Below are 12,446 nucleotides of genomic sequence, written 5' to 3' on the forward strand. Positions count from 1 at the left end.
ACTCTCCCCTAGCGACCACCAGTCTCTGCTGTCTGGAGCGACTCACGCGCCCTTGCCCCGTGCCGACTGACCGTGAGCAGTGGAGGACCTGCTCTGTTTATAAGCAGCTAGATTTATTATGCCGCGTAGGCTACCTCTTACATCATTTACAACCCTCCTATTGCACACTCTTCGTCAACCATTCATTCTGTGATATCACTATTATAAACTGTTACAAGTGTCAAAGTGTTTACAAAAATGGGTTTTGTGGTTGTTATTAACGGGCATTGCCGAACTAATATTGTTGTAAAACCATACAGTCTTAACACAAATAAACAGATGTGGGCTACCACAGGACAGGGAACTGTCAGGAATTGCTACAATGTGCGCGCGAAAGAAAACACACACACATATAGCGACCACCTCATTTTTAAATTCATTACAATATTGAATTTCTTTTTGGTAGCCATTGATAAGAATAATTCTGTCTTTATTTCACGAAATTTTCAATCGGAGACGAAGAATTGTTTCACGGAAACAGTGTAAGAGAATTAGGTCACTGATGGCGTTTCCATGTTTTTTTTTTTTTTTTAAATTAACAGCTATGGGTTTGAAATATGAACTTGAAATAATTTCAGAAAGGAACATAAAACCCACGTAATTGGCATAGGTTCACATAGAGGTGCCATGTTTGAACATCTCTGGATACAAGCATACCCTTTATGGTTCATACACAGCACAGCCTTTACATGGTTAATAGTTCAGCAACAGGTTCACTAACGGCAGGATATGACTGTTACATAAAGGCAATAAAGGGTATGAGAGCATATTTGTCAAAGGTGACATTACTCAGCGTTCTGAGACAGTGCTGGGACAGTAGGCTATGGACATTCACTGTGTGGCCCCTGAATGGGTTGTTTAATGAAAGATTAATATTGTGTTGTCCTACTTTCACTGGTCTGACAGAGTGTGTGTTAGTGAGCCTGTGCTGGAGAAAGGAGCCGTAGCTTTACATTGTGTCATGGAGTAAAGTCATTAATTCTAGCAGTTTCTTTCTTTCTTGGTTTCCGTTTTAATTCATTTTTTTTTTAAAACTCTGTTGTTTTCATTCAGTTAGCATATCAGTCAGTCGGGATATCAAGTGACATCATCAGCAATCAAATGCTGTCTTACAGTTTATTGTTCACTTGATAGAGAGTGTATTACCACCTACAGTAGGCTATGATCTCATCAGTGGCGTAACGGGCAAGTGCAAGATATTATGACGGGCCCCCATTAGGCTACTATCGTACTAACAGGCTACTTCCGCAACCGCTAAACCCATATGTTTGTTATCGATATTAATAGTGTTTAATGAATCAACCTTACACATTTCAAAAGCGACGGGTATATACAATGAACGAAGTCTTGTTTGCTCTCAGCGGGAACATGTCTTTTTGTAGAAATAGTTGGAAAGTAATAATAATGGAGAGCCCTATGTTTACGATAACCCTAATATTAACAACGACAGACATCCCACATAATATCCCACATATAGCCTCTCTATCACAATAGCCGCAGGATACCTGTTGCATGGTTGCTGACACACCACTGTGGGCAGCGATGCTGAATCCCAGCTGACCTGCTGCACTGCTGGTAGCAGGGGGTCGTCCGTATCGGACTCCGTGAGCTGGCGACTAGTTGATGGGCTAGTTAAAAAGCCAAAATAATCTGATTTAGGCAGCTTTGCCGCCATCTCCTCCTGTTCTTTTCTCTTTTGCCTTTTTCTACTTCCAATCTTATGCTTAAAAGGCATCGTTAAGAGTAAAGTTGTGCTGTGCTCAATGAACTAGGTTGGCATGACCTTCGAATTGGTTTGTCTTTAGCATAGGCTATTGTAGGTCCCCCGACTCCCCACGGACAGGTGCAGTCGCACCTGCTGCGCATCCTAGTTACGCCCCTGGATCTCATTAGACAAACAAATAAGCTTCAACAGTGTCGGATATCTCTGAGTCTGACTGACATTGTCATAATAGGCTACTTGAAAGTCCATCAGTGGTATAATGAGATTTTTAGTTTTGTGCTGTTTTATTTTGTTTTTATTTCCGATGGGACTATCTCACCCCAGCCCTTTCTCTTATCATCAAATGAGTTTGTATCCAAACCTTACCCTGATCCAAGTTTGTAATCCTAAAAGGGTTATTCCACAAATGCCCAAACCTCATTCTGTGTATTCTCTGGCGAATGTATGTTTGGTGTATGGCATGATGATATATGATGAGAGGGTAACTGACGTCTTAACATCTCATACTTTCTCTTTTCAATGGTGACTGGAGGTGAAATGGTGATAGGATTTTCAAACTGACTTTGGATTGACAATGAGTCCAAGTGATAATTCACCATATTGTTTTTAATGAACATCTCATTTTCTCAAAGTGTATTCCTGTTTGTGATCTATATTGGTATTGTACGATAGATGAGGTTTGATGTTAAGTTACTGTTTCTCTCTAGTCTGGGCTCTGCTCAAGAGAGAGAGAGAAAGAGCGAGAGACATGCTGTATGATACTGTGTGTGTTTCGGTGTCTCTATTCCCTCTTTCTCAGGAGCTATTTAGTCATTCAATTTTATATATAGCGTTAAAACAATGAAATTGTCTCAAGGTGTGTGTGTGTGTGGGGGGGGGGGGGGGGGTGTTGGCAGAAGGGGAGGGAGGAGAAGGTGGAGGGGAGACAATAGGATGCGCATGCTAGCATACAGGTGGTAAATGTGCACAATACATACAAACAAATCATGCTATGTACATGATACATACAACATTGATAGTGGATAAGGTGGGGAGAGAGCATTCAAGTATTGTAGAACAGACTATAGTGGGTATACACTGTGCTCGTAAGGTTACCATTACAGGAGAGTTACTATTCTGCGAGTAGATCAGGTGGAGAGTACAGCAGCATCCCAAAGCGAAGATAGTTTACACTAGAAGGGTAGGGTAGAGAGAGAGAGAGTGAAGAGTGGGTAGAGTTTTGATAGGTGAAAAATCCCCCTAGTTAGTTCAGGACTCCGGAGCTGCATGAAAGTATATTTATTAGACAGACAAACAGCAACAATTGCAATTGGGCTCCCCTACCAGCCGAGGCTGACAGTGAAGCCATGATAAACTCTTCGCACCAAGTTTATATAGTCAGAAGTTTAGCTTTGAGCAGGGATGATCACGTGGTGGATTTCTCACGTCCGAGGCTCCCTGTCTTGCAAGGATGGCGGTTTTGCACAAGGTCGGAAGAAGCACAGTTCCTTTCTTATCTCCTCTGGTCTAAACATGCTCTTGTTCATATGCAGACTTAGTGGCACCTAATATTCTAGCCATGCTCCTGCTTTCATAAGCACATAATTCACAGGAATATATTCAAACAAGTCACTTGATTATTATATTCTTAAGTCATTAACAGTGTTTGGAAATAATCTCTATCAAGTTTGGCTGCCAATACATTTATATGGACTTGATGGAACAATATTTCCACAGCCATCAGCATTTGCGAGCAAGGGTCTCCCTATAAGAGAGAAACAATTTGGATAGTAAACATCAATTTGATAAAAAAGATATATCTAGGTAAGCAATTTACTGTAGGTAATATGGCCACTTTATCAGTATCAGTATTAGCATAATATGATATAGAAGAAAAGGGCGAGGGAGAGGCTGCCTGGCAAGGTTTGTTTGAATTTTGTCAATGTTTTGTTATGATTAGTTTTATTGATATTAGGAATTTTAAAGAGTTTAGTTTTGATGAGTTATATTTAGTTATGTTGGCTGGCTTAGTGCATGGGATTTTTAGCATAGTAAAGGTGGCAGGATACAATAGTGCACAACTGGCTGGAGACAGCCGCAACACGAGCCACATGCTGACCAATACACCTCAAATACTAATAGTTGATGAATCAAGACAGCACCAACAAATCAGTAGGCAAAATAACCAAAACTCTACAATGAGTAAGGGATTTTTTCTTCACCATTGCTGTCTACTATCAAGTCCTTGATGTTTGTAAATTGTGTCTAACCTTTGAGACGTTGTTCTGAACTGCGTTACTGTGACTGGCCCCTAGGTGTCACTCATCTTTCAATACATTGATCATTTGGCTCCTGAAGTCAGCAGTGCGCTATGCGTAGGCTACAGCTCCCTTATCTATTGACAGTCTGACGTCAGTCAGGCTTGGAATTTAATATGATTGAGGTAGCGCACTATTCAAACCTTAAAACCTCGTTTTATATAGACATTGGTCAATAACAGCCGACTTTGCATCACCTCAAGAAGTGTGCAGGAATTAGATTTGGACAGAGCGCTATATCTGTGTTAGCTTCGGAATCTAGGCTGGAATGATAGACTCTACAAATAGGTAAGTTGTAGGCTAGTTTTCAAACGTTGGCTAAGATGTACGACTTTGTCATGGAAAGCAAATTGCAAGCGGTGCATACCAAAATAATAAAGTAGGCTATATCAGTGTGAAAACATGCATGAATTTAATATTCAATTGAACACTGAGTGACGTAATTAAAGATTAAAAAACCTCGAGAGCCGGTAAATAGCTTTCAGTGTAGAGCGCCACAAATACAAAATTTACGAGAGAGACAGAATGACCAAAAGAGAGAGCTAGGAGTGTGTGTGTGTGTGTGTGTGTGTGCGGGCGTGGGTGAATGAGAGGAAACTCCCTCTTTCCTTTGCCGTCACAATTTTGTCTAACCACGCGCATGTGATTTTGGCGTTGGGAACGAGATTACCCTTTGTAATCCCTGTGTTTTGCTTCTCTTTCTAAAAGACACGATCTCATGATTTTTTTTCTCCTTACGCTGCGCCGCAGCTCTTGCCTGTTTCCCAGGTCAGCAGAAGCGCAGGCAGGTTTCACAGTCTATCAAGGAGTCAACACTCAAATCAGAGACGCAAACGCCTGAGCAGCAGGGGCGACACGTCGGGAAGGGAAAGGGAGGATGGCAGCTCTGAGTCTGGGGCTCAGTGGAGTCCGGAAGAGGGCTGCCGCTAGGTGCGGCGCCGTGGAGAGGAAGAATCTGATTACCGTCTGCAGGTAACGATGTGCGTTGGTACAAAGTAATTCAAACAAGCGTAGCCTACATTTGTACACAATAAGTGTGCAGTCAACGCTAAAGCATATGGTTTGTGTCACTGTTTTCACTGTCATGTTTTGTGTGCCCCGCATTGTTTAATATGAAATGTATTGAAATCCGAACGTGCTCTGCTTGTGAATGGTGCTTGTACACACCAGCACTGTCACTTACTGTAGGCCTGTTGCTGTTGTACAATGCCATCACGTCATAGTATAGTAGTGAATCGTTGGAGCAGTTTTATGTGTCGCGTTAGGTAGGAAGAAGGCTGCCGTCCGTCCTCAAATCTGGGAATTTTCACTATAGCCTAAGTCATGGACAATCTCTCAGGGGTAAAAGATACATCACGATGACTCATGACTTTACATGAGTATAATGTCGTCGTCGTCCCCCATTTCTCAAGCCCCCTCTCCCCATCTCTCTCTGTGTGCGCTAATCATTCTCATGGAGTTATGCTTTACAGTTGAATAGTTTGTGTTAAACCACAGTTACAGCGAGATGGAGAGAGAGAGAGAGAAAGAAAGAAAGAAAGAAAGAGAAAATAACCCATGACCACCTGACATTACACAATCGAATATAGCAGAATATCATATTCACTGGAGTCAGGGGTGATTATCAAGAGGAATTCAAAGCATTCAACTTTATAAATGACATGACTGAAAACAGGGGGAAAATGTTTTCTCTTGAAGCCAGATTATCCACCACTATCAATTTAGTGATGATCAGTCAGAGTATGCTCTTATAATGGACACTGCTTGTTTGTGATGATAAACATTGCTTGGTAGACACTATCCAAAAGTACATGTGAACAGTACCACTGTAATGCAGTGGCATGCCTGAAATATGAGCCAAGCCTCCTCCTATGTTTTTCTGATTCAGTTCCACCTATAACAATCTAATCGTGTCCTTCATCAGTATGCAAACACAAATGTGGCATTTGCATCTGTTTGGTATTGGAAGTGTGATATAGTGTTGGTGGCATAGCAGGATGCTACACTGGGCCAAGCCCTTATTTAAAATCCTCAGTGCCACCTCGAGGGACCGTTTGAGCTTGATCAGAGGCACACTGTAAAACCTAAGATGTGCTCATTAGCCTCCAGCACAGGGCTCTATTACTCCTGACTGTGTGGACTAGGTCAAGAGAACTTTATTATGTGGAAGATATAATAATAATAATAAAAATACATTTGAATTAGTAACACACTCTTCATTCAAAAGAATCTCAGACTGCCAACGTATAGAAACAAACGTCCAGCATTTATGACTAAATAGAAGAAATGCTGACAGTAGCAAACATCAAGGGGCAATAAAGTCTATGAGCTAACTGTGTAATGCCAAGACTTTTGGTGTTTTGGTGTTGCACATGAGGTCTCATGAGGGCCCAGTGAAGCGTTGAGATATTCTTACGATGAAGTAGGCTCACTGGAGTTCAGCTGATTGTCAGATGTATTTCATGCACCCTGAAAATGTGTTATTTGACATCTGCTATATATTGTAGTTGTTGCAATGATGATGTTTCGTGACTACAAGAATGATCTGTTTCTGTGAATGATGGAGAAAATTGCCCAATAAGCAGAAGGCATAGTGAAAGCATCACTGTGAGAGAAACAATGCCTCCCTGATCTCTGCTGGCAGTGAGGACTGGCCTCTGGTATGCCTGATAAAATATATATAATTCTGAACACAGAGGATTGATACTCTTTTTAGTCATACACATTTTGCATGCAGTTGCATAGTCGTCTAGTTCGAACTAGTTTACAACAGCAAAGTCAAATTTTCTGTTAAGTTGGCTGGATCACTGATGCTTGCCACCTCCTCAGTCATTTTATTTATATTTGAGATGAGACTTTCTGAAATGGTTAGAGTTTCACGTAGCTCATTATTGTGTTTGTAATATAAGACAATTCCTTCCTTCCGCTTCAACATGTCAATGTAACCTTGGAGAAGAAAATTAGTCCCATATTCTGCTCTTCGGGAACCCTTTGCAGCCTTTGTACAGACATAGAAGCCCTACTGTCTGAGTGATAAAGGAGGGAGTTTTTTTCATAGTCATTTTACTCAGATTTTCAAAGGTGGCAGAAAGTCTGAGAGCATTGTTTGTACTTTGCTCTAATCTTGAATACTGGGGATGCTTGTAAGGGACGAATGTGATTGGTGGGACAGTCAAAGCTGAACAAAAAAGGTAACGGTTTCACAGTAAACTGAGGTAAAATAATAAATAGTACTCCAACAGCAGTCAGCAGAAAATAATAAATGATATGTCAACATGGCTGCTGCTGACTCTTGTTTTAAACCAGAGCAATGAGTCCAGTAAGCCAAAATTCTCAAATCAAATAATCTCTCTGAGTTATAGCTTACAGTAACACCAACTGCATGGTATACAACAGAAAGACAAGTTCTGGGAAGATTTCTCATGTATTCATGGGCAGCAGAAAACGCTTTATTTGAAGGGAAAACACCTCACTCGCATGCACCCACAACCTCAAACACACACTCAAACAAACTTGGCCTTCAGCAAATGTTCAGCTAATTAAAACAGGATTAATGTTAGGCGTGACCTCTTGAGATGATGATAATAATAATGATGTCAATATTCAAACTGTAACCCCTCCTTATTAAAAACAGGGTTTATTACAGTGAGGTGACAGAGTGGTTTGTGAAGAGAGTGAGAGGGACTGAGCTCAATAGTCAATTAAGAGACAGTATCTTTGTACAAACCCCCCAGCATGATTGTAGTTAGTGTGTCCATGAGTTTAGGAGAATCTTAATTCAGTATTTTATCGTGCAGTTCTTCCATTTGCTCCCATAGCATCATACAAAGGTTGCTCTAATAGAAGCAGGACATGCAAGACCATACATTTCCTAGACTTGACAGTTTAGGGGGGAAAAACACATTTACACTCTGATACCCCACAGACCATTTGTCCCTTTATGAACTATTTGACTGTCTTCCTTTAGGGCTTCATGAAGTTTAACTGTTACCATTATAGTGTATGGAAAGACCTGACCCATACTTCTTCCAGGTCCTTGCGTCCTGTATCTCTATCACTTTCTGGTCCTTGCGTCCTGTATCTCTATCACTTTCTGGTCCTTGCGTCCTGTATCTATATCACTTTCTTTGATCCATGCTCCATTAACCTGGGGCTCGTGTTGTGGCGGAACTTGTCCTGGGCAGGTCAGAGCCCATCTGGAGTAGAGCCAACTCGACTCCTGCGGCACAGAAAGCTGTGGCTCCACACACTGTTTTAAGGATGTGTGTTGACATGACTGGTGATTTGCTTAAAGGCACACTAAGTAGTTTTGGTTTGTCAAAAAGTTTAGGCCAGATAGAAATAACAGTGTTTGTCATTATTTCATTATGCGACCCATGATTATCTTTCCAGTATTCTGTTTGAATATTTGAGTATTGCAAGTTTAGAAGCAAAATATTCTTAATAACTTAATAAATAACCTGTTAGTGCTGCTTTTTTTAGGCTATGTACTTTGGTACCTAGTGTGTGTTTAAGTGTGTGTGTGTGTGTGTGTGTGTGTGTGTGTGTGTATTTGGCAGCTTGTCTGATCACAGCACGATCAAATAGCACTTATACAGATCTTATCTCGCTTCATCAAGCAAACACCAAGTAAAAGACAAAATTGTGCCTGGACTGAAGTCTGAAAAAAAAATACAAAAATAAATGAATTCTCAAACTTCAGGATGTAGTAACCAGTCACAGGAACGACTGTGACGGTCACAAACAGTAGCAGTGTGACAGCAGCACATGTGGTAATTCTACGGTGGGCCCTTACCAGTAATATGGGCTGAAAGCATCTTCTTTTGGGTGGCGCAGTGGGCATTTCCAATGATGGTTTCTGCTTGGCATTTTAGTTATTGTGGGTGTATAGTCTTGTCTGTACTAGAGGGAGGGCCCAACCTCTGTGCCAGTCTGTGGCTGGCATAGGCTGTAAGCAATGCATTGCCGCATTTGAAGCTGTTAGGGGTCCGGGCATGATGCCTTTCTTAATGCCCGCTAATGTCAAAGAGCTACAGGGGGCTCAGCAGGGACTCTTTCACAGAAACACATACACATACACATACACACACACACACACACACACACACACACACACACACACACACACACATTTTTCTCCCTCTCTCTCGCTCTCACACTCACACACATACACACACACACACACACACACACACACACATACACTCCCACACACCCACCCACATACACATACACTCACACACACAGACGGAAACATACACACACAAGCATACACAGTAAACACAGTCTTTCTTTATCTGCTAACGAGGCAAGCATAACCAATACATTCTCAGTATAGCATCCTCCCTGTATGTAGCAAATATCGGCAATTTGCACTGCGCGCACTTGGGCCAGAGCAGAGGAGAAAAGCTTGAAGGCCTTTATCATGTTATCTCAGTCCAGCTGTAATCAGTGCGGACGGCTTCTGAAGGTCTCATTGTGTTCCTGCCGCATGTCTGGCAGATGATGACTCAGAAAAGAAGCTGGCTTTCGAACCAGTCTTGCTGTGATTCGGCACGAGTTCCATCGACAGACTTCGCCGCTGGGTGGGTTGCCCGTGCTGGTTTTACTTCTGCTTGAGGTCTTGTGTTGAAGAAATGATGATGTGAGTAATCTAATGAAAGGAGAAGGAAATAAAAGGTGACATTTTCGGCTGTCATTTCACTGAATAGCTGCGAAATTATGTGGGAGTTGTACAGAGAAGAGGAACAAATAGCCATTATTTCATTAGCTGGAAGCGAACAGAGTGAGGCTGATCCTTTTTAACTCAGTGTCAGAAAGATGAACATTTCATGATGAGTTCCTGACAGATCAAAGGATGTGAAGCCTCACTTCAGAGTGAAGAGGAGAAGATGAAGGGAAAGAGACAGAAATCCTGAAAGGAAATGTATTATTCTAGACATCTTGAGCTTGTTTCTGGAATAGGAATAAATCCTCCTGTTCTCATCATTTGTTGGGCCTCTTATACACACACACACACACACACACACACAAACACACAAACACACACAAACACAATGACTTCAATGTGGACAGATTTCACAATACATTTTTGTATTATGCTGCTCTGTTTTCCCCTGATGCAGATCAGGTCTTGTGCCCATCAAGTGTTTACTGATCAGCAATATGGGAACCAGCCTCAGGAGACAGAGAGAGAAAACGAGAGAGAGACTTAAAAAAAACTTTATTTAAACATCGATAGAAATCAAATCAGTCTGTGTCCCCAGATACAAACAGACCTCCTAAGAGAGATAGAGTGAGAGAGAGAAGGGGGGGGGGGTGATATTAGGCTTGTTTTTTTCACCACTCTGTAGCCTCCAGGCTGGCCTAGGCTGGCCTAGGCTGGCCTAGCCTGGCAACGGCTGTTCACCTCATCACCTGCAGTGTGTCCATTTCTCTCACCTCATTTCCCCTCCCTCCCTCATGGTTTCACCATGTTCCCACTCTCTTTTTTTCCCTTTCTCTCTCTCTCTCTCTCTCTCTCTCTTGTTTCTCGCCGCTATTCTTTCCAGCCCTGCATGTGTTCCAGCATGTGTTTTGTTGCTAGAAGCCAGAGTATAACAGTGATCCGTGATATGTTCGCTGATCGTTCCCGATAGGAGTGCTCTCTGTCTCTCTTAGAGAAACACACACAAACACACATACACACATACACACACAAACATACGCACACAAACATACACACACACACACACACACACACACACACACACTCACACACTAGTTGTTGACCAGTAGTACTAGTAGAAGTTGACCAGTTGTACTAGTAGAAGTACTGTAGACCAGTAGAAAATGAACTGATTTCTGAGCTTGTTGGTCTGTCTCCTCTGTAGGTTCTCTGTGAAGACACTGATCGACCGCTCATGCTTTGAGACCGTAGATGATTCCTCTCCGGAATTCACCAACTTTGTGTCCATCCTGGAGCAGATCCTCAGTCACAGGCTCAAAGGTCAGCAAAGAATCATGGGATATGTTGTCCACAAGCTTACATATCTTGAGGTCTTGACCCTAATCAAGTGTCTATGCCTGTGATTAGTTCATGCTGTAGTTTATGCATTCGCCATGAGTCCTTACTTAGTCCGTGGTTCATTAGAAGTATGCTTGCATGCAATTAGTATATAGTCTTTTTGCATGTAAACAACACACACATACATACACACATACACACACACACACACACACACACACACATTCATGGGTATGTTCACAGTAGTGTACACTGATTAGGTCTCTGCCATGCAAATCCATAGAATGACTGATGGTGGTCTTTGGGGATGGGGGTTGAATGAATAAGTCATCAGGGGAGGTGATTTCAGAATGTTAATGACACTCATCTATAAATAGGCTCACAACTTCTCTATCTCTCTCTCTCTCTCTCTCTCTCTCCCTCCCTCTCTCTCCCCCCTCTCTCTCTCCCTCTCTCTCTCTCTCCCTCCCTCTCTCTCCCCCCTCTCTCTCTCCCTCTCTCTCTCTCTCTCTCTCTCTCTCTCTCCCTCCTCAATTTTACTGAGATATTCATGTTACAGTCATCATTCTCATTTTCTCTTTGACCTTTTTGCTTTCTTTCTGTGCCTTCTACTCTCTCTCTCCCTCCCCCTCTCTCCCCCCTCTCTATCCCCCCCTCTCTCCCCTCTCTCTCTCTCCCTCTCTACCCCCTCTCTATCCCCCCCTCTCTCCCCTCTCTCTCTCTCCCTCTCTCCCCCCTCTCTATCCCTCTCTCTCCGTCCAGGCCAGCTGAGCTGGTTTGGATATGAGAGTGCTCGGAGCTTCTGGGACTACATCCGGCTGGCCTGCAGTAAAGTCCCCCATTCCTGCATCCACAGCATCGAAAGCATGGAAAACGTCCGCAGCTCCAGGGCCAAGGTAAAAACACAGACACACAAACACAAATTTAGCCATTTAGCATGGGCTGCTATAGTATGTCTCTCTTTCTCTCTCTCCCTCTATTTTTCCCTTTCTGTCTCCCTCCCTTCATCTCTTTTTCTTTCTCTGTCTGTCCCCTGCCCCCCCCCCCCCCCCTCTTTCTGTCCCAGGGGAGAGCTTGGATCAGAGTGGCTCTAATGGAGAAACGCTTGTCTGAGTACATCTCGGCTGGGCTGAGAGACATCAAAACCACCAGGTCTCCTCTTCACACGCACACACCGCCCCAACTGCTCCCGATTTACATGATCCTGATCTATGTGCATTTCATGGTTTCACATGTTCAGGCTTGGTCTAAATCTATAAGCGTTGGGCCGAGTACAAAAGGCAGTTACCTTCTCAATTAGCATTTGTCAAATGCTCTTTCTGAACGCCATCAAGATTTGAGAAGTTCCACTGATCTCCAGTGGTCCCATCCCTCCCTGGGA

At 42.7% G+C, this 12,446-nt stretch overlaps 1 protein-coding gene across 2 annotated transcripts in view; it reads left to right on the forward strand.

Moving 5' to 3' along the window:
• Positions 1-4,936: 4,936 nt before the first annotated feature.
• The window catches only part of rundc3b (RUN domain containing 3b), a gene marked incomplete at both ends in the record, with an annotated part of 13,922 nt that continues 6,412 nt past the window's right edge, over positions 4,937-12,446 (forward strand). The window contains 4 exons of one of the 2 annotated variants that reach the window (XM_080857529.1): positions 4,937-5,031; positions 10,932-11,070; positions 11,833-11,961; positions 12,132-12,217. In XM_080857529.1, coding sequence (XP_080713655.1) covers positions 4,937-5,031; positions 10,932-11,070; positions 11,833-11,961; positions 12,132-12,217 — 449 coding nt within the window. Of the gene's footprint in view, positions 5,032-10,931; positions 11,071-11,827; positions 11,962-12,131; positions 12,218-12,446 lie in introns of both variants that reach the window. The other variant, XM_080857530.1, reaches the window with a different exon arrangement.

This window comes from Sprattus sprattus (assembly GCF_963457725.1).
Source record: "Sprattus sprattus genome assembly, chromosome: 19".
Taxonomy (NCBI): Eukaryota; Metazoa; Chordata; class Actinopteri; order Clupeiformes; family Clupeidae; genus Sprattus; species Sprattus sprattus.